Source organism: Paralichthys olivaceus, chromosome 4 (genome assembly GCF_024713975.1).
Source record: "Paralichthys olivaceus isolate ysfri-2021 chromosome 4, ASM2471397v2, whole genome shotgun sequence".
NCBI lineage: Eukaryota > Metazoa > Chordata > Actinopteri > Pleuronectiformes > Paralichthyidae > Paralichthys > Paralichthys olivaceus.
Window position 1 is genome coordinate 23,931,085 of NC_091096.1, and position 22,659 is coordinate 23,953,743.

General features: G+C 39.3%; 1 protein-coding gene across 1 annotated transcript; it reads left to right on the top strand.

Annotated features, from left to right (window-relative positions):
- Positions 1–1,346: 1,346 nt before the first annotated feature.
- On the top strand, positions 1,347–17,300 carry LOC109633897 (golgin subfamily A member 7). Its single transcript, XM_020094067.2, has 6 exons — positions 1,347–1,467; positions 2,676–2,801; positions 5,762–5,914; positions 8,231–8,332; positions 9,938–9,990; positions 15,420–17,300. Exons 1-5 carry the CDS (start codon positions 1,459–1,461, stop codon positions 9,977–9,979), a joined length of 432 nt encoding a protein of 143 aa, XP_019949626.2. The 5' UTR covers positions 1,347–1,458; the 3' UTR covers positions 9,980–9,990; positions 15,420–17,300.
- Positions 17,301–22,659: the final 5,359 nt, after the last annotated feature.

Genomic DNA, 22,659 nt, shown 5'->3' on the forward strand with positions numbered 1-22,659 from the left:
GTGGGCTATTAACCAGCATGTGTTGTAAATGAGGGCTCCAAATGGTGCTCATTAGCGGTCTCTCCCACGCCGGCCATCACAGAGGACAGGGGCTTTAAAGGCCCACCCCCCTTTGCCAGGAGGCAAACAAGCCCAGTGCAGGAGCAATAGCTGTTTTTTTTTCTTTTAACATTCATACAGATCCACTAATTACTCCAGGCCCAGGCCTCGTGATGCACAGGATGACTGTGAAAAATGCATTCCTCACGGGCAAGTTACTCAGATCTCCAAAGTGAAAAGCAGCTCCTGCGAGGCTGTGAAAATCTGTCCTGACTTTGCCAAAGTTGTTCTGTCGCTCTCATGCTCTTCGAGACAAGTGGGGAGGATTCTTTTACTGCTGCGAGTCGAGCTTATTATACAACACATCATGTTTCTACAGGGGTTAAGTAGCTGCTTGAGTCTCAAACAACAAAACTATCTGAATGGCTGCAACATTTTCCAAATGTTGAAGTAATATAATATTTTGTTGTGTGCTGTTTGTTTCCAGGCCTGGAGTCTGCTGTAGCGATGGACTCTTACTCAGATTTGTAAATGTATCTGCTGGCACAACTGTGGCTCTTTGATGGTCCAAGTCCAGGAGCATCTGCCTCTCTCCCCGTCTCTCTGGTATTGATGTGTAATGCTGTTGTGGAAACCAAAACCCAAACTGAGTTCTGTGTTGTCCCCTGGCTACATTTTTAACCAAACAAATATCTGAGTCACATGAAATGGTCTCGTTTTATTATAAAATCAAGTAACACACATACTAATTTGAAGTGTTTGTGCACATTTAACTGCTAAATGATGCTTTAGTACTTTCTGGTTTTAATTGTGTATTTTTGTCCTCTAGTGTTAATTTGTTTTTTCAGTGCCTTTAATGGGTCAATTTGTAAAACCATGAAACTTGTTACAACTGTTTGATATATTGTCCATTACAGTCATTATGTCTAATTTAAAGGTTTGCCTTTAAAACCTCTTTGTCCTATATCAAGATGCAGTTGCACGAATAGACTGATTTATAAAGTTCGATGTGGCACATTAGCGGAGGAAGTATTCAGAGAGTTTACTTAACTTTACTATACTCCATTATGAATTAAAATACTGCATTTTATTAAGTATAAAATAACCCACTCTTCATTTCATATATATAATGGAGAATTTTAGGATGTGGCTGACTGCAATGGATTAATTCATATATATTATATATTATATACTATATGTTAAATATGTACATTATTTTAAAAAACTTACAGTTTATATTTTTGAATATAATTTATAAACTTAATCTGCAAATACAAAACATATTTCTAATTTATTGTCATACAAAGTCTTATGGACCCGGAACCTTTGCTGTTCAACAAAAGTTCCCCCCCCGGAAGAGATATTGAGAAGTACACGCTTGAAGCTGCTAGCGGAAGATAAACAGAAACGCTGTTCACCATGGCAGAGGTAAGCAAAGGAAGATTTTGAACCTTTTTTGTTGATATGTAAGTTGTTTGTGAAACGTTTATTCATGTTGTCACGGTTTTATTTCACATTTTCTGGGACAGTGTTTGAGAGAAACAGACGTGAACCAGCGTTAGCCTGGTAGCTAGTCGTTCGCTAACTCTCCTGTTATAATGTTGACTATCAAGCTGGAGTATTTACTCAACGACTCCTATGAGCGGCAATGGCGACAGCGCGTTTAATATTTGAACCATCAGTCGAGCTGTGAGCAGATGCTGACAGGTCATCCCGTGTGTTTCTACACGACTGAACCGTGAAACCAACACACTGGCTCCAGGGCAGGAAGGAATAACACTACGTGTGCTTTAACAGCAGCAGATGTAATCAGACATCACACATACATATGAGGAAACAGGGTCATTCAGGCCAGTAAGTGGATGAGATGGTGTGGAGCTGAAGGGACGAGTCAATCCATCAATGAAATAAAAAGTCCTATTAGTCAGATGTAAACATCACCAGGTTTCCAGCAGGCCTGCATGTATATTTTATTGATCATGTTATGGTCCAGTGGCCTGTGACAGTCAGGACCCTGAAGATGAAGCAGCTCATTCAGACGTCATTCAGACGTCATTCATTGTATCTCTCACACCTGTGTAGAGCTGCAGAGACTTTTCTTTTATTGATCTGTTGACAGAAGATTCAAATGGTTTGATAATTGCTTGCTAATTAAAGTGAAATTCAATACAAAAGACCAAACACGATCGGATTCGCTGCTCTCTAGTGTGAGAATGTGCTTCTTTTCTTAGACTTTTATTATTGCAAAATAAACGTGTAATAAAAAACATAATAAATATGTTGGGATTTTGGACTTTGGTCAAGGAAAACAATGCATTCGAGTACATTGTCATAGGCTCTGTAACATATTGTGATGGATATTTAGTATGTTATGATTCTATATGGACCAAATCATTAATCTATAAATCTATAAAATCATTGTCAGATCAACAAACACATTTGCAGCCTTAAACCTGCCATTTTCCAACTGCAACATTTCTAAATGTTTTCCTGCCAGTAAGTCTGATGAATAAATGTGTAATTTGAAGATGACATCGTTTCTAACACATTTACCCTTACTACTGCTAAAATGATTTTTTTTTTTTCAAAAAATAAGATGTAGAGATGATTTAAGTTGTAATCTGTCATTTCCACAGACCCACAGCCTGCAGGACATGAGGCAACAGGCAGCCATCGCTGCCAAAGTCTTCATCCAGAGAGATTACACGAGCGGCACCGTGTGCCAGTTCCAAACCAAGTTCCCCTCTGAGCTGGAGAACAGGGTATGATGCACCTTTACACTGTGTTATTCAGAATGAGCTGTTCCATTACACTAACACATAAAAATAGTTGGCAGCACACCATAGGCCTCACGCCTCCACATCGTCCATTACAGTCATAACTGTAAATATTTGTAATTTGTGCTCTCTAAAAACTTCTGCTATGTTCAGATGTCTCAGACATGAACTGATGCCTCGACTGTCTCACGCAATCTTCTGTTAAGCTGTGACCTTTAGGCCATGAAAGTTAAGTTCTTGAGAGAAACAGCATTTGTTATATTCCACTAAAAACATAAATTGGAATAAATCGTTTTTCAAAAAGAATCAACTTTCCTTATCTGAACATATGAAGTGAGTGACTGTTCACAACGGCTCTGTTCTATGGCTATACTTTAGTTATTAGAGCAGCTACAAATGCCAGTTGGATTTTGATTTGTAACTTTTTACTCAACAGGACTAAAAAGATCTGGTTTCACTTTGGCTCTGTTTCATCCTTGACATATGTGCCTCCTATTCTTACTCGAAGTGAGAGCTGACAACCTACCCAACATGCACTGAGTGAAGGCAGAGAAACACCGATCAGTAGTCCCTCACAGGAATCCTACAGTATGTAGATTATGTGCAGTTTAGATCGAGAGGTCAGTTCAGAGTATTTCTTCACATACGCATAGGTTTAAAAGTGTAGATGTAAACGCAGGCTCTCTTTCATTGGCACTTCAGTGTTAAAATCAGTGCACTTGATGAAATACTCTGGACTGACCTCTAGATTTTAGCGGCAAATAAACAACATATTGTAGGAGTCCTGTGAGGGACTAGTGATAGGACCAGAGTGTTTCTCTGCCTGTCCCTCAGAGAAACACCCTTAAGCAGCGGATAGTAGCTTTTCTGACTTCTTCTCAATTTTCAGAACAATATCACAAATGCTGTTAAAGAAAAGAGATGAGCCTTATGGTTTTGCTTAATGTCCAAGAAAACCCAGCTGAACGGTGCATTTATCAAGGCAAACTGTCCATATCATAATAGACGGTTATTGTATTGGCCCTAAAAAACAAAATGAGGATGAACATAGAGCCAAAGAATACTGTCTGTACCCCCTCCAGAGGAACCCTGCTGGACTGTGTCCTTGTGCGAACCATAGTGGAAGTGGGTTTACAGCAGGCATTGATAATGATGAAGGAAGAGCTGGTCGTTGAACAGGCTGTACGCCACATTAAAGCCGCTGCCAGTCAAACAGTTCAGAGTTCGCAGGACATAAAGCTGCAGTTTTGAAATGCATGCACCACATGAAAAGAGCAGCTTCGCAACACTTAAACCGCTAACTGGTGGTTTATTGGCACTTCCCTCTTGATTGGGTGGTCTCCCATGTTTTTTGGGAGGACTCACACACACACACACACACACACACACACACACACACACACACACACACACACACTTAAATATGCATACACATGCACACATAACAACTAGACAAATGAAGAATGCTTTTCCTCTGTGAGGTAAAAGCTTTTGTTCCCTCCCATAAAATGTTCTTCTCACATATATATTTTTTTAATGATTTGCTGAGATCCCAGTTAATAGGCAGTGTTTTGCCAAGCTAGTTGCTTTTTTAGTTCGGTCATATCTGGCACTCTGTGAGAATATATGCAGAACACAATAATGACAAAGCCTCATTTTTTTCAGCCAACATTTTTATCCTTATGTCTGATTTTGCCATATATTTGGACCTGGTTTGCAGAGGTTTGCATTCTGTTATATAACGTTCTTCTGAGGCTGTGGACAACATTCTTTTTTTTTTTTTGTAGCTCTTTCCAGTTTTAATACTTTTGGAAAACATCAGCAGAGAACTGGGAAAGCAACGAGTTTTCTAAATGTTTTTGGCTGCTAACATGCCAGACCATTCACAAGTGTCTCGTTAATTGTGAACCGACAGTGTTCTCTGACCTGTGTCAAATGCTAATATTAAAGTTCTCATTATATTTAGTGACAGTCCTTCTCTCTCGTCCTTCCTCACTTGAATTTGTTCAGCTTTATGCTCATCTAACATGTTTTGAATCCTAATATGACTCCATCACATGTAATGGAAAGATGCTCAAGTCGAGAAATGTGGTTTGAATTGTAGCCTGTGAATTGGAAAATTAGAGGGAGAACAAAGGCCTTCAATGGTGGGTACCAAACATGCGTAAGAACACTGATGTGTTGGAACTTGTTGCATTCCTTGGGCACAAAGAAGCAGAACATTGGAGGCTTTTCAGAGGCTCAGGAGGCCCCTGGCTTGCTCCTCGTCTGGTCTAGAGGCTCCTTCATTTTTTTGCTTAGAATCACAGAGAGATCACCGGATCCACCCTGGGCCAGCATGGGACTAGTGTCAAGACCCCAGTCGAGACAGACTCTGAGTCCAAATGTCATCCGCCCTCTATCACTCATCCTTGCAGCAAGCTTTCATTTGAGGAATTCTTGAGAAACGCTGGTTTGATTATCAGCCAGCCGTGGTTCCCAGATTGTATCCCAAAAGCTGTCTGCGGTCCACAGAACAGCAGAGACGTGTCTTTATCTTGGTCAAGGTGCGTCTGGCCACTGGAGAAGGAGAAATCATTAATATTCCTTCCTGGATTCACAGTGTGCGTCCTGCTTTCTGTGCGTCTCTCGTGTCAGTTGTTAAGTGAAAACATTCACAGGTCATATGGCCAAGGCATCCTAATAATTTTAGGTCTTTCCAGTGCGGGAATGAAGCCCAGAATTCCCTTGATATACGACCAGTCCAAGAAAATTCAGCCCCTAATTTATCTAGAGATGGAAAGCATTGGAGAAAATGATCTGGTGCTAAGAAGACAGTGTTTCCATTTGAATATCCGGACAGAGGCACTTAAACACTACTGTCCAAATATACAGTACACCTGGCTCTGAGTCTTGTCTAATGTTTTTAACCCTTTGTTCTTCCTTAATGTTTCCATGTATTTCAGATTGACAAGCAACAGTTTGAGGAGACTGTGCGGACGCTCAATAACCTGTATGCTGAAGCTGAGAAGCTGGGAAGCCAGTCATATATTGAAGGCTGTCTGGCCTGCCTCACAGCGTATACTGTCTTCCTGTGTATGGAGACCCACTATGAGAAGGTGAGACATTTTCCACGGTAGATACATGCAGAAGTAATCAGCTGAGGGAAGCAGAATTTTTGCTGTCACCTTTGCTGTTGTGCCTGAGTCTATGGTTGTGTCCGAAATTAGTGGGACTTAATTATAGGGACCTCTATGTAGAACACTATATAGTGATTACATTTTTGTTGCAGGATTATGATGTACAATAACAACATCGCCCCATAGAATATCCCTCTAGAAATTAAAGTATTTATTTTACACTTTACAGGAGCACAATGCATGATGGTATATATTACTTGGTTAGTGACCATCGGTTGCACACTACTTAACACGATGCACTGTGTTAAGTATTCACACACATTCTCACATTTCTGGCCAATGTCAACTTTACTGCGACATCATAATGTTCTGCAAACATAACACATTCTCTGAAACTTGATTGGTTGGTCAAGACTTTCAACTGCAAGGCACGAAGTGAAGTTAGTTGTACTGCAAATACAGTGTTTGAAGAAAACGTACGAACATATGAATATATTAAATCAGTATATTCAGACATGAATCATGTTCTGATTTGCAGGTTTAATTTCAGAAAATAACTCTGAAGAGTATCAACAAATAATCAGAAACGTTTGATCTCAGAAGTAAAGAACAAAACAATGAAAACCACTCAGAATGAGAGCACTCTTCTTTTGCATACAAATTGTTGAGCAAAACTAATAAACACATATTTTGTGAAACTTTCATAGTTATGGAAACATAATAAGATCTAAAATAACTCCGATTTAGATAAGAAGTACTGAACATGTTTTTGTAATGCAACAATTTCCGAGGATGTGAGGTTGAGCAACAGGACGCTGACTGCAGTTCAGTTATCGGCCAAAAGTGTTTTGAAAATGTTACATATTTTACCTTTAAGTGAATTAAATTGGCTTATATTTTTTAATCATTGTTATCTAAAAACGTATAATGTGTAATTATTTAAACATTTCAAAAGATACCACCATTGAGTGAAGATGCTCTGTGTTGTTTTGGCTTGTTCATGTAGACTCATTACTAACGCTGTGTATAAATGACATAGATGATTTAAGTGGGGGTGTACTGTAAGAAGCTGCATTGCTGCTGCGTGGAATCCTTCAGCTTGGCTCTAAATCAAAATGTTATTACGTCTGTTAAAACAAGCAAATGAATAAGATTTACAGTCATCTAAAATACCTATTGGCCCAGTTCATAAGGAATGTAAATGCATCTGTATGTCAGTGGTGTTCTCCTGTCATATGAATTCATCTTTTAGTAAGCAGAAATGAACAGGGATAAAAAAAAAAACCTTTGGCTATGTTTGGGCTTCATGCGATTTAAATTAATTGGTCATTACCAGAGTAACGTTTGTATTATTATTGTCTGTTATTCAGTGCTGCAGCTGAAGAATGTGAAGGGTTTAGCTAGCTGGATCCTCATGTTTCCTACTTAGCCAGACAGAGATTTGCTTGTTTGATTCCTGGTAGCAACACTTTCTTCTGCAGGAAAGCAAGAGCTCCAGTTTCAACATCAAATCATTTTGTACTCACTGTTCAGGACATAATTGGGGTCAGAGACAGTGATGCCGGCCAACCTTAGTATATTCTGGTGACGGACTGATCAATAAGAGGTTGGCTTATAATCTTTGAGCGGATTTTTATTAGGTGCACTAGCTTTGACTTTAGAGAGAACATTTATTGCATATTACAACACCGTCGGCCACAGAAATAAAACACAAAGAAGAATTTGTCTACTCTCCCAAACCACCTAAAGCTGTAGAGAAAATAAATTCTGTGCTTCGTCTTTTTGCAGACAAAAGTGGGTGGAATAACAGATGATTTATCATTATTACACCCAAAAACCTGCTTGATTTCTTTTCAATGTGGATATTGTTAGGAATTTTTATGAGAGTCAGATGGTGAAGCAAATACAATCTCCTCTGTGTTCTCAACCAACTCAACCACCTTGTTCACTCCATTTTTGAGCAGCACAGGGTTGTCTGAGTTAGGGTTTAGAATATATTCATTTAGTATGTCTGCATAGAAATGATCACATAGCTGAACTCATGCAGCCCTCGGGAGCTCTAACACTGGTCATAATGGCAGATCTCACTACAGATATTCAGTGATGGCCTGTTCAGATAACATCAGCTCGTTGAAGTATTTCACGGTAGATTTTGAGTAGAACGTGACTAATGTATCAGTCAGGCTGATAATTGATTATCACCGATGTATTTGTAGCCATTAGTTAATAACCATTCTCCATTATAACTGTCAATGTGAAATGATATCTGAAAATGTGATTGCTTTGCCTTTTTAGGTTTTGAAGAAGATTGCAAAGTACATTCAGGAGCAGAATGACAAGATCTATGCACCACGAGGCCTCCTGCTCACTGACCCCATCGAGAGAGGCCTGCGAGTTGTATCCTACACTTCAGTGTCTGTAGTAGCCAGAAAATACAGTTTCTTATCTTGTCACACAGGTGTTAATATTCTTCAGCCTTCACTAGTGAGCCCTGTGTAACTGTTTAGCAATAAACTACAAATAATGACCCCCATAAATAGACTCTGTTCTCCATAGCAACACAACAAAAGCAATGGTCAGGCTTAAACTTCCAAACCCCACAACCCTACAATCAGAGTGAAGGGTCAAAGTGTTTTTACAGTAAAAAACAACCTGGTTGTGTAAGAATGATCATGCACAGAAAAGAGCAATGATACATTGAGTATTTTGAGCAACGTTTACTCGTTAGTCATACCCAGAGACAAGGAAATGTGAGCGTAATCACACCACATTTTTAAGTAGAACAAGGAGCTTTCACAATGACCTAATAGATGTAGTGATTTACAGGCTTTCTGCCCCCACCATGTCTCTGCCTGTAACTGCTGGATGAAAATGGAAAGCAGCAGTCAGGGGAGCTTACAGGAAATCCAGTGCTATGTAGGGATACCCTGTAAAAACACCAGATAAAAGTTAGTATGTAATCCATAGCATCTGCATAAAATCAGCGGGTGCACCAACATCCTGGCCTAACCAACGTGTGTGTGGGGTGACTCAACATCCCAATTAATTGCAACTGAGCCCCAATGGGAGATTAGGGATAACAAAATATGAGTGAAATTGTTCCCAGCTGAGCTTTGTTACCTCTTTTGCCCATAATTTTATAAGGTTGACAGTGATATGGATTATTTGTCCGGCACCGTCGAGCTGAGTTTTGCTCAGGAACACTGGGAGATTGACAGGACTGTCTCACCTGAACTGTTTTAACATATGAACCAAACCATTCATGATTGGTCTGGGTGGAAAGGTTTATTTTTTTTATTTTTTAAACACTTACAAGCCCCCCCTCTTCATGTTAAAATTACAGTGCATGGAGATCTGATGTCTGCATAAGAAACCAAGAGGCCTTTTTTTAAAAAAAAGTTAAATTACAATTACTTTATGAGCACAGAAATAACCTTCTGAAGAAAAAGCTGCAAGTCCAGTAGTGTAAGTACTTTGCATCCTAACCTGGTCACGGCCATGTTCATGACTCTTATCAAGTCTTTTTTTAACTTTCTGGTCCATGTACAATTTTCACTTCACTGTCTTTGTGTTGTTATGGACATTTCTGAAGTGACTGAGACCCTTCAACTTGCTCATGGACTCGTCTCTTCTGTTGAGCTGATAAAGTCCAGGGCTTTTGGAAAATGTAGTCTAATCTAGTCTTGATGACCACTCAGAGCTTTGCAGCACAGTCTCACACAGCTGGCACAGCCGTCAGGGGAAATTTGGGGTTCCATATCTTATCCAAGGACACTTGGAATACAGGGACGGCTAGTTACTTTTTCCACATTTATTTCCAATAACTGTTTCATCCTCGCAGGAAAAAAATGTGAAGGTATCCAGTAATTGCTGCAGTATCATTACAGTTTGTTTTTCCTAATGTAAAAAGTGAGGAGAATTCAAATTTCAGTTGGCTTTCATTAAATGTAAAATGAACCCAACCTTGGAGCAGATATTTTTACTTGACTGAATCCTGTTAAGATTGAGGTCACCATCTTTGAAGGCAGAAGCCTGACTAGATAAAAGCTGCCACGGTGAGTTTCATAATCTGCATTCCCTTAAGATTTACACATCATTACTGGAACAGACCTGATGCTGAGTCATTCTCTATTCAACCATGAAACACATTTTCTTCTTAATTGTTGGGAACTATTATAAAGACGGGGGCTTGAGTCAAAGAGCAGTAATAAAAGAGGGTTTACTTTTCACATGCCCTGCTGTAGATTTTTGTAAAACTCTTTCAGTCAAAGAAAAATCACACATCAAACTCTAAAGCCTTGTTCATCTGTGAGTCAAATTAATCACCTGCTTCACTGTCAGGAGAATTGTTTCATTAAACATTTAAAGGATAATTCAGCGTACTTTATGACTTCACATTGCTCATTACTCAGTGTTTTGTATAGTGTGTATAGTGTTTTATAGTTCACTGTCCAGAACGCACACATACACACAAGCAAAATCCAGCAGCTGAACCCAAACAGTGGGTATGTGTCGTTTGGCACAATGTGACATTCACTGCAGTTACACGTCTTTAAGTGGCTGTAATCAAACAATTATTTCATTTTAGTTAAAATAGCCCATTTCCCTGTTTACTTTACTGGCTAACAGGTTCCTACCTCATCTCATTTCCCAGGAAACTGGAGAGTCAGATATCATGGTTTCAGTTTGAAACGTTTGGCTAGTGCCTGAAAAGGTCTGGACCGAAAATGTATATTTTGATTTGGCGCTATACAAAGAAAATTGAAAATAAATTAGGAAACAAGAATGAAATCCTACATGATAGAAAAATCAGCCTGATCCACAGAATGTCTTTATATAGTTGTTTTTTATGGTTTACATTTGCAGTAATTAGTCTTATATTGTTTTAAATTTGATATTATTGTTGTTCATTTGAATACAGTCATACGTTGGATGTGGATGGCAAGGTATTAGTAACCATTGTTCGTGGCACGTTGGCATGGCCACTCTGCCTGCAGGGAATGGGAGTTAAGCAACACGCGCACACACTGTTCAGATGTTGTACATCATAGGAAATAAAGTTCTTATGAAAAAGCTGACATTCATAAGGTTTTGTGTTGTACAGTTTTTAAGGATATGGCAATATGCTTTTGCTGTATCATCAATACCAGCAGCACTAGAAATTGAAGTGAATTAGAATAGAAAGCAGCAGAGTGCAAGAGCAGCCTAGCTTTTTTTGAATATTCACTGCCACAGATTTCAGGCAGGTGGGGTGAAATTAACCAGACACCTTTTCAAGTCAGCCTCTGGTCCAACGCTAGCTACAGATGAGCTTTCTTAAAAGCTGAAACCTTCTGTGCAACTTGTTGTTGCAGTGCATAGTATGACTGAAAAGCTATTTTTACCACAATAAAGCTACAGGCTCTTATAGCTCGCTTGGGGCTAAGGCACCTTGGAAGAAGTGTCTCTTGTGATTTTTGATCTATTCTGGTCTGTGCCACATGAGTTTAATTCCACAGTCAGCAGGCCTTGTCATATTAGTGGTGGTTAGTGGGTTTTCTTTTATCTTTGCTTGTGACCGTAATTTCGGGGAAGGTTCCCAGCAAAGGGTCACTTCATTTAGAAACACAATGTGTCTGCATTTTGATTTTAAATTGTAGAACAGTTTCTGGGGGAGGGGGGGTGGCTCTTTACTTGGAGAGAGGTAACTATAACCTGTTTACACACAGGGCTGTTATAATATGGCTGTCCAGTTGGTTACATTTGCTCATACTCTGTGATTCAACCAATGTTCACTGGGTAAAATGTTAGAGCCATACTTATCTCATATAGAGATGTCACCTTGATACAAAATTTCTATCATAAGCCCCAAATTTCCCATCTTCCCTCATGTCCTCCAATTGTATTACAGAGGAAACAAGGGCCTATTGAGACCAAGTCATCCAGAAAGTCTCCAAGAAAAGATTAAAATATGATGGTTTGTCTTTGGTCTGAAACGAACCATTTTCTGGAAAATTATTTTTCCCCAGAAATATTATCTCCTCATTTACTCTTGAAAAATTAGTTTAACTAAGACGGTTACTCAGCTGTTTTCATTCTATGTCACTTATGAGAGGCAACATCCCACAACACACTGTGTTTGGTTTGAATAATAAAACAGCCTGAGACAACATCACAGTATGATCATCAGCCACAGATGTCTGTTATATATCTGCAGATCTTTCACCCTGGCAGATGCCTCATGGGTTTTGACTGGAGAGCACATCTTATCCCATAAATTCTTTCAATCTCTGGTACAGTAAATCCCTTCTTTTTCTCTTGTGCATACAAAAAAGACAAGGGAAGCTCATTTCATGGTGTCATCCTGAGATGGGCTGGGCCCAAATCATACTGAAAAGTACTTTGTATCAACGCTGGACCGAGCTCAGTCTGCACTGCAGCGTCGACATTACCATCAGGCAGAGTAAGACATACCCCATAAATATTTTACGCATGGGGAATGTTGTGTTTGGCAACATTTTGGACTCCATAGCTCCCTGTGAATGGATAAACCATTGCCCTACCACCACAGAGATGTGGGGACAGGGAGTAATCTCCTCATTTGAAAATTCTACTGAGAGCTCCAATACATATACAGGACCTGTTGAGGAATGTAAACCCAGGTCTTTTATAAGTAGCTGTTGAGAGAAGCGTGCACTGGAGCTCTGCCATGGTCAAAGACAGGGTAAACCACAGCCAGCAAGCAGACTGAGCACACATACATTATATCATCCTACCCAGCATTAAAGCCTCCTAATCCTGCCACAGTCTCTTCTCTTCTGTCTCCCCCAGGCTTAGACTGATGTATCAGTGTATCAGACCTTTATCAGCCTTTTATTAAAAGTTGCATTGGCCAGAACCAAATGGCATTCAGCAGGTAGCTGGCGAACAGAGTGCAGCATTTATCAGCTTCTTTCCTCAGGTGTTGAAGAAGAAACACGATTCTAAATGAATAAGAATTTTGATCCATAACTGCTCTATATTAAAATGTAAGCTGTTAACTACTACTGTTACTTGTTACATTTGACCAAACTAGCAGCATTATTTTTTTTGTTTATTTGTTAGTCTTTGTTTGCTGTTTTTTAACTTAAAGGTACAGTGTGTAGAATTTAGTGATATCTAGTGTTGAAGTTTCATGTTGCAGCTGAACCCCCCTCACCTCACCCTCTCCTTCCAAACATGAAAAAGAACCTGTGGTAGCTTCAGTTGTCATAAAAACTCAAAAGGTTTAGTTTGTCCAGTCTGGACTAATGTAAAAAACATGGCGGCCTCCGTAGAGAGGGTCCCCTCCATGTAAATTTAAAAGTATTTAAATATAAAGGACCTTTTCTGGGGTAAAGAAAACTACAATTCATACAATTTAGATTAAACGAACTAGTGAAAACATCATGAGGATTATTCTACATTAAATTTCTGCCAGTAGTTCCCTTTCACCTCAGTCTTACACACTGGACCTTTAAGGGCAGTAAGACAAGCAGAAATATCAACAAATGACATCACCTTTGAAATTCCCTATAGAGAAGATTTATTTAAGTATTCACACTGTTTTGGTCTCCACATTCTACCAAAACAGTAGATTTTTTTAAAGAATTTGGAGCAACATCCATACTTGAAGCCTTCCTTCGAAGCCTTACATGAGAGGGCATGGATGTTGAATTACTCTACAGTTGCTAGTCAGTAATTCTAGTTTTGGTTAGTTTTATTTCTCTCCCCTTACCTCCAGTTATTTGTCAGTCCGAGCCTTAATCACATGTCTATCAAACCGTCCCTTCCCATCCTCTCTCCTGACCCTCCCCATTGTGGCTCAAGGCTGGTTTGTTTGTGTTTGGCTGGAAGCCTCCCAGGTGTTGAATTGTGTGTTGAATTGTGTGATGGATCAGCCTACAGTGAGGTGACTGCACCGTAGCAATGCCAGACTTGGCCCATACAACCTCTGACTGCTGAGCATTCATTTTAGAGGCAGATGGCGCCAAGTCGGTGTCCCAGCATCTCGTCCAAAAGACATTCTGCTCCTGATAAGGTGTCGTTAGGCCCTCTGTACAAACTCGGTGACCGGTCACATTATGCCTGCAAACCTTGGCTGCACAATATTTAGTGTCAGTGTGGAATTTTGGACAAGGTCAACATTGGTTTGCTGTTCTTGTCATTGTCTGAAGTGGATTTTCTTCTCACCAGTCAAGAATATTTTGACAGGCTGAGCAACCAGATATTGTTCATCGGAATTGCCTGTTTTAACACATTGGATTATGCTTAGCACATTGCTCAACACACTAAACTGTAATAACTTGTTCTCTATAAATATAGTACTTGACAGAACTACACTTGCTTTTTCTTTTACGAGACTAAAATCAAATGTTCTCTGTATTTTATGATTGTTGAATCGAAGCACATCTGTTCTGTCGATGATGGTTTGATTTGAATATTTAATTATAATGTAACAGAACTGTATTGACTAAATCTTAAAGTGATCTTACATCTATATTAGGAACCACGTCTCATAATGTGACCTGAAGTCTCAGCTAATATCACAAATATGTGAGCACACAAGTCTTATCCAAATTTGAAAGCGTTAAAAGTGTTCACTTAAGTTGAAGCATTGAAATGTCTGAACCATCGATTGAGGAAGCGTAAGCTCTTAAGATTTGAAAGGAGTTAGTTGACGTGTCAGATGAAGGTTAATCTCTAAAATAAGATGAAGTTTGATAGGAAGTGAAGGCGAGAAAAACAAGCGCACTTTAGTCAAACTGTCAGCGGAAGATTTAGAGACATGAAAGATGATTTAGATGCATGCTTGCCTAATTTTATTTATTCATACATGCAAATCAAAATAAGCTTTGTCACAGCAGAGATTTTTACATTAAAGCAACTAAAGTGTGACTAGAAAAAAGATACACTGGATGAAAATTACAGTTGCAGCTTAAGCACATAAGTGTCAGTGGAAATCCTGATAGGTTGTGAAGCGTCAATGTAAAAGAGTTAAGGTGTCGGTTGAAAAATTCATATTAAAGCCTTCAAAGGCTTTTAGAACTTGCACTGGAGGGGAAGAAAATGAAAATTCACTCATTATCCTCTCACCACTATGCCGATAGAGGGGTGGGTGAAGTGTTTGAGTCCACAAAACACTTCTGGAGTTTCAGGTATAAACAGCATTGCAGCCAAATCCAATACAATTGAAGTCAATGCTAACCAATTCTTTTAATGTAAAATAAAACACAGCAAAAAAATGGGCCTCCGTACTGCTCCTGTGGTGTCCAAATGTCCGTAAGGCCCAAAATTCACATTCGACTCATAACTGGGTTATTTTCTCCATGTTTTTAGCCTAAAAGTCTGCTACCGGAAGTAGCAATGCTAGCAGATGTACCGATGCTAACGTGCACCCTGTGGGCCCTTGGGCAAGAGCTTATGTGCGGTGTGTGTAGTGTTTCCCACTCATTGTCATGTTAATAACTAATCCTTGTGTTTTTAGCTGCTGTATGACTGAGCGGAGGAGCCCAGCACCAGTGTCCACCTCCCGGAGGACCACCCAGTCCTGTACCCTGAATACTGCGTCACTACAATCTGTCCCTACCCTCAAGCTCTCATGTGCATGTCCCTTTCAGAGTATGCTTTATGACCAAGTTTAAAATTACTTTTTTAGAACTGCCAGTTATTCATATATTATTTCATCATTATTTGAGATATCTCTGTCTCTATTTAATAGTTTAGAGTTAAAGTTTTATTTAGTTGGACAAAGGTAAAATATGTGAAATACTGATAGACTGACTCACTAAGGCGTCCTTGAAGCCATGAGTAATTATCCTTTGTTCATTTTGGACTAAAACTATTAGTACATGTTGAAATATTATCTTTTAAATATTTCTTTCTTTGTTGGACATCTTTTTATTTTTGAATAATGAAGCCAACACACAGGGTAACTTATTTTAATGAAGGTTTATACGACTCCCCTACTCCCATGCTTTAGGTGATTGTCTTGGCAGATCTGAGGAAATCTATTACACAAGAAATGGTGAACTCTGGTTATGTGCATGTGCAGCATGTCACAGTCTATTTGTGTTCATGCTTATTGGTGTATCTTTTTCCAAGGGTGCTTTACAGTGAAATCACCTTTTCCTGCATGTGTCCTTTATAGGCTTTGACCTTGAATTTAACTGACGACTAAACTTTGTCAGGCTCCAAACATTCAAGCCAAACAAACACAAATTTGAGTATCCATGTACATCTTTCTTATCTCTGTCTTGATTCTCCTGTTGCTCAAAAGCCAAACCATGTGCTTGCTCTGCATTTTGCATGAACCATTGTTAATACTTCTTCCCGACTCATGGTTATTTTTTATTTAAACTGTGCCATGCATAATGTTTGGTGACTACTGTATTCATATATTATTGATATTGCCTTTGACTATATTAAAAGTGCTCTTGTTAGTTGACAGTGCCTGTAATGGCTTTGAATGTTGCCTTTGTGTAAATCTGAAGGCCTGGTCACATCAGGATTTTACAGCAATTTAAAATGTATTCCAGTGGCATCAATGGGATTCGTAACAAATAAGCACAAATGTTTCGCATTATGTTCAACATTGGTTAAAACAGTTTATGCGCAAATTTGTGCTGTTGCACAATCGCAAGTGGTCTCAACAGCGACAGACTTTGAAGGAAATGACTTTTGGAGAAATAACTACTCCTCACCAGAAAGAAATGATTTGCAGACAGTTATGAGATAGAAAGTCAATGGTACGAATATAAAGTGATTTATTTTTCATCTTGAGTGACTCCTTTATTAAAATCAAGAGGTAAAAATGGTGTAGTGTTAAACATCAGTTCACCAACCAACCCCACAAGTATAGTCATGGCGTTCCCAAACTTTTAGAGCGAAACGACAGGACAGAGGATGTTCTCCTCAAGACTCTCGGGTGTGACCAGGTCTCAACAGTGAAGAAATGTCAGGAGGCTCTGGACTTTTTTCTCTTGTTGCTAACAAGCAGCAGAATTCCAGGTTATGATTCTCGCGTGTCTGTAACTTGAGCAGGACAAGCTCATTTTATCTGTGAAACCTCAAGGTTGAATATACTGTCATACTTACGGCTGGAAATGTTTAGTTGACGTCTGGTGAACATGGTGGACAGGAACTCATTTTAATTATGATGTAACTACATGTGCAAGGATAGTTTTTTTTTAATGCCATAGCTAAAGGATGAACACTGAATTACATTTATGTAAGTAAAGTGTCAGCTCGTACTTTATTCATCTGAAGTTCAGTTAATTGAACTGTTCTAGGTTCTTTTTTTCAGTTGAAATTTAAATGTTTTATTAATCCAGTTGTATGTTCATGAATAAACCGTTTACATATTTTACACTGTGCCGGCCCCTGGTGTTCTTTTGGTGTTGAGTGTTAATGCACATTTTACATTTCACTAACACATTTGACAGAGGAGCCACAAGAAACAAAGTTCTTGGTGCTCGTAATGATTTAAATACATAAAAAAACATGAAAAAACGAGAGCTGAGCGAACTCCAGGGCTTCGTTTCAACTTGGTTTGTTTTCAAGGGCAGTATTTTGTGTTGTCTCTAAGAGTTATATTGCACGAAAGCTCTCCTGATTCCACCAGAGCGGCACTATTTCTCACAGCGGAGGTGAACCCTGACCACATGAGGCTACATTCTCACAGGAAGAGCAGAGTGATGCATTGAGGAGGCGAGCCATCCTTTAGCCGCCTGAACCTGAGCTGAAGTTGTTGGATCCACAAACTGATGTCTGTCAGAGGAAAGTTTCAGCTAAAGGATGGCTCGCCCCCTCAATGCATCACTCTGCTCTTCCTTTATTGCATTACATGTACATTCTTCAAACAAAGCTATGATATAATGTACATATGAACTCCTTACCAAATATAACACACGCTCATGAAAAATAACTGGTGAGAGTCAGACTCCTCTGATTGCTTCCAACACTGATTGTGGAATAAAAGAAAAAATGATTTGGGCTGTTATTAATCTCAGGTCAGTGGCAATGCTTCTCATGGTGTTAGACTTCTTTTGAATTATCACCACATTTCCCAGAAACCTTTAAATTTCATGAAGAACATCAGAACGCTTCTTTCACCTTAAAAATAAATGAGAAGAATGTGTTTGCAGCTCACTTTTCTCTCACTCCTTCAGTGATGAGGTGTTTTTGCCTGAAAACTTGTCCTCTGTTATAAATTATCTAGGTCTCTCTGCAGTTTTTGAATAAGCTACTGACTCGACACGAGGCTGCTTTATGGAAAAAAAAAGCCTGAGGGGTCCCCGAACCTTCACGGCCCCGAGAGGCTGCGGCTCCATTTCACATTTGGTGTAGTAATATGTAACCAAGAACATTAGTTCTGTGTCCTTGTTGATAGTTAATGGTACAGTATGTCATATAAATAATAACATTTTCCACAGGGGAACCTTACATATGCATGGTTTAAATAGCTGCTACAAATCACATGTATTTAGTATTTTGCCATATGTCTACTTCTTCTGTATTTTGTGGGTAGAGAGGGGTGGACTGCTTTAACTTGCCAGTGAATCTCTTTTGCTGTATGGAAGCCAAAGAAAGCCCCAACAGGTGCATTTCAGTTTGAGCCAGTCTCCTGTCTCTTGTGAGAACATGAACGCAATTGGGTCCACACTCTCTCCAGATTCGGTCTTTTACACATGTACAACGCAGCAGGAGATTCTCCCCTCGGACCGTTCACAACTGCACAAATCTCTGGAGCCTTCAGGTGAGGGGCTGGTGCAGCAGGCGGTGACAGGATGTAATGTGTATATTCTGCTTTGGAGATCACATGTATTTGTGTACAGCATCAGCCCTTTCGCCAAAATCTCTCGAAGCTTGTTCAGGTTTACTTTTTCGTCTTCAAAGTAAATGACTCCTCTTCATTTTTTCCAAGATGTTGTAATCTTTTTGGCTTTTTATTTCAGTTTTGCTTCCGTAACGTGTTAGAAACATCATCAACCGTGTTGTCACATGTGCTCATGAGGACATTATCTAGAGGAAGTCTGCAGCACCTGACTCCAGACCTTTGCATTCTCACATCCAGCCTCTCTGCATAAGTTCAGCCATTATCTGGAGTTCAGTGCATATCTGAAAGTATATGCTTGTGTCATATGTGTGTGGCTGCTGACCAACGAACTGACAATGTACCATTTTGGCTCAGGGTGAACTCAAAATGGCACTGGGGCCCCTGTCAGGTTAATCCAGCCCTGACTGGACAACACATTTGTCAGTCACAGTTGAATTGCTCTGGAGGAACAGCACCTTCTTTGTGTTTTGTTTTGTAAAGTCTTCCAAAGATTTCTGCCCAAGTTTAGCTTTGTGGACTGCGGCCATGAAAGCCCCTGTGATGCACTGGTAAACTGTCCAGGATGTGGTGCATGTTGGCTACAAACACCACAAAAAATGGACCTTGAGTTGAGATTTCTAAGGCCAAGAATGAGCTTTCATATACTGTTGCATGAAAAATCATTTGAATTGTATTTCTTGTATTTCTTTTTTTAATGGCAGCATCCTTGTAATTACTACATTCCTCCTGATCTTGGAATCGCTGCTTTCTATTTCATCTCATTTTTATTTTATATTTATTACACATTATGAGCCACATATTGGTTTGTGTATGTGTTGCACCTCATTACTGCCTTTGTTTTTGACTTGGCTCACAAACCCATAAAAACCCTGCAACCTGAACCTGGAAGAGAGCAGCACATTTTTCTGGTGGAAATCTGAGATGAGGCTTTGTCTGGACCAGTGAAAGATGAAAATCCAATGTTCCGTTACAGTGCAGAAGCAGCCAAAGTGCAGGATAGAAATAATGCTGTTTAAATCGGAGGGAGATTATATAATAATAATAAATTGACAATAATTTCTTTGTTTTATAAGGGCAAAGAAGTGGAAAAAATGAACTAATCATATTTCCCTCCCATGGTTTTCCCGTCACTTTTTTGGGGAGAATATCATGGAGTTTTCGACAAAGACAATCTGGAAATGTGATAAATCCTTCACGAAACCCTTCGCATTATAGAGATCTACTGTATTTTACAGTTATTCCCACTGCAATAAACTGAGGTTTCCAGCTGTTTACTTCCATAGAAAGCTTCAGCCCAAAATGAGTAGCTCTTTGTTAGTTTTCTAACATGAAAGAAAACCACGGAAGAATCAGGACTTGTAGGATATGGAAGCAAACCAACTAACTTTTAATAAACCCATAAAATAGTTTTATATCAGGGCCGCAGTGGGACCCCCTGCCCTCTCTTTTCTGCCAACCACACATGTATAAAACATGGTCACAGCTCTCTGCAGCCTCATACAGGAAGACGTGACATTTCTCAAAACAGCAGACAAACATCTGCTGTAGGAAACAAATCATCTTTTCGACACAAAACTAAACGGTACACGATGCTGATATTTGAATCTCTCACTGATCCGTCGCATAGAAAACGCAGGATGGCTCACTGACTAAATCAGGAGAATCTTCAGGAATCAACATAGGTGTAGTTTATATCAGCTCATATCCAGTAGGTGGCAAACTGTGGGAATGTGGAAGTAAAGTAAATGTTTGAATCTAGAGATCATACGCAGTACAATTTACACATCACGGATATCTAGACGATGAGTAACGGCCATTAAAGAGAAAGCTCAGGTAGAGCAGTGGTGTTAACTCATCCGGTGGATGTGGTCAGAAGAATTAATATGTTTGTATTGATAGTTCTGTTTATACAGTGCATCTGCATGATTTCAGCTACAATGTGTTGTTTGTGCTAAATATATTGTGCATCATGAAGCAGAGGAGGAAAGATAAACCAGAAGACTTAAATTTATTCTGTTGGAGCTTTTCTCCTCTTCCAGGCTATAAATTCCTAAAGTTCTCTAGATACTCTCTATAATTGAATAAAGTTCGACATAACATGCCTTGAGATAATGTATGTTGTGACATGAGCAATACGAATAAAAAATGATATTAAATACACCCTGTAGTAATTCTCATTCCCAAAGTCATTTGATAATCTTATGCAGTTGTACTTATACTCTATTTTTCTGTGGCTCACTGTTTTTACTCTAATTAAACATGGCTTCTCTAAGCACAAGTTTTTTTCATTCTTAATGATAATAAAGTACATACACACACATACATAGACATGTAGACATACACTATGACTATGTACATATAGGTAGCCTGCACAGGGTTTCAGAATAAAAGCAGATTGACTGAAATGAAATGTAATAATGACTAAATACCCAAGAGTTACCACATTTAATAGGAAAATGCATTTAAGTGTTCAAGATGTAGTTTACAGGAAAAACAAAAGAGTGCAAAGACCCATGAAGTTCACAAAGGAAGCTGTGACATCCACACAGAGTTCTGTTATAAAAGTGACAATAAAATGTGCGAGGATGACTTTTATCATTTTAAACAATGTTCCACAGAATAAGGATTGTGCTCTATGATCACTGTCAGACTATTCTCATAGATGTCCATGTCACTCCAGCCTTTGTTTTTACTTTTAAAACTTATGCACACTGACTCAAGTGACATAGATTGAGACAATCACATTTCTCATATGTGCAGTGGTACAGAGGTGGCACAAAACCTGTGTGCAGAAGTGTCATTCATACTTGTACATAGGCAGAGCATCTTGAGGTCCAGGGAACAACTCCTGTGTCAGAGGCCCGTCCATACCTGGTTCTAGGCTTCATTCTTTTTTTAATTGCCAATTTTTTTGGGGGCAAGATACTGAACCCTGACAGTTGTGTCAGTGTGAGTTACATGTGATGGAGAAAGTGCTGCTCATAGATGCACTGCATGGATGTGTGTGTGAATGGTAAAACTGAGGTTTGAGTTATCATCAAGACTAGACAAGTCTGACTATGATGTATTCAATCTATTAAGTCCGACCAACAATCCCAGATATCACATAATCATAAAAGTCAGAAAACCAGCCATGAACAAATGTTTGGTATTTTTGTTTCAATTTGACGTAAATGACAAAATTGATGATTTGTTGCCACTAATTTAATAACAGTTCGCTGATGGATTTATTGAATTGTTGTTTGACCTACAAATTTCACATCATTTCTGTATTTGCCCCTTCGGCACCACTGCACATGGGCATGAGAGAGGCCAGCAGACGTACGAGTGGCATAATCTTATCTCAGTAGAAATGTGATATGTGACTGTGCCTTTCTTCTTCTCAAAAATCTCACAGACAAATAAATCCAGTTGTAATGAAGAAACTCAATCTCAGGCAGAAGTAACAGGGAGTTATTTTCTCATATGAGTTGAATGACACCCTCAATATTCACCTCTATGCATCTACTGCTCATTGTTTATCTCAGCCATGACTGAGATCAGATATGAGCGGCTGAACATCACATCTGGCCATATAACCAAGGAACCACCACCTTTATCTAAAACTCATGACATGTCTGTCTGGGAAGCAGCAGCGTCGCTGGCGACAGCGTTGGGTCCTCCCTCTGCGTGCTTCAGCTCAGTTTAGACTGCAGCACAACAGATTGCCCAAACAGAGGATGTCTGGCTCTCCTCCAACATCCACAGCTAGTGTTCTCCTACAGAGAAAGCAGCCGTAATTTAAAGACCGCATAAAGATTTGGGGCAGCTTACCGCGTCAGTTCTAAATGACTATACTTATGACAACTGTAATTCATCGGCTTTATGGTTTATTGGATGTACTCTGGCA

What these genes read in the sequence shown, in the direction of transcription:
- LOC109633897 (XM_020094067.2), top strand. An exon ending in TGGAGACCCACTATGAGAAG is followed by an intron (nt 5,915 to 8,230) that starts GTGAGACATTTT and finishes TTGCCTTTTTAG; the next exon opens with GTTTTGAAGAAGATTGCAAA. An exon ending in TCGAGAGAGGCCTGCGAGTT is followed by an intron (nt 8,333 to 9,937) that starts GTATCCTACACT and finishes AATCCTGTTAAG; the next exon opens with ATTGAGGTCACCATCTTTGA.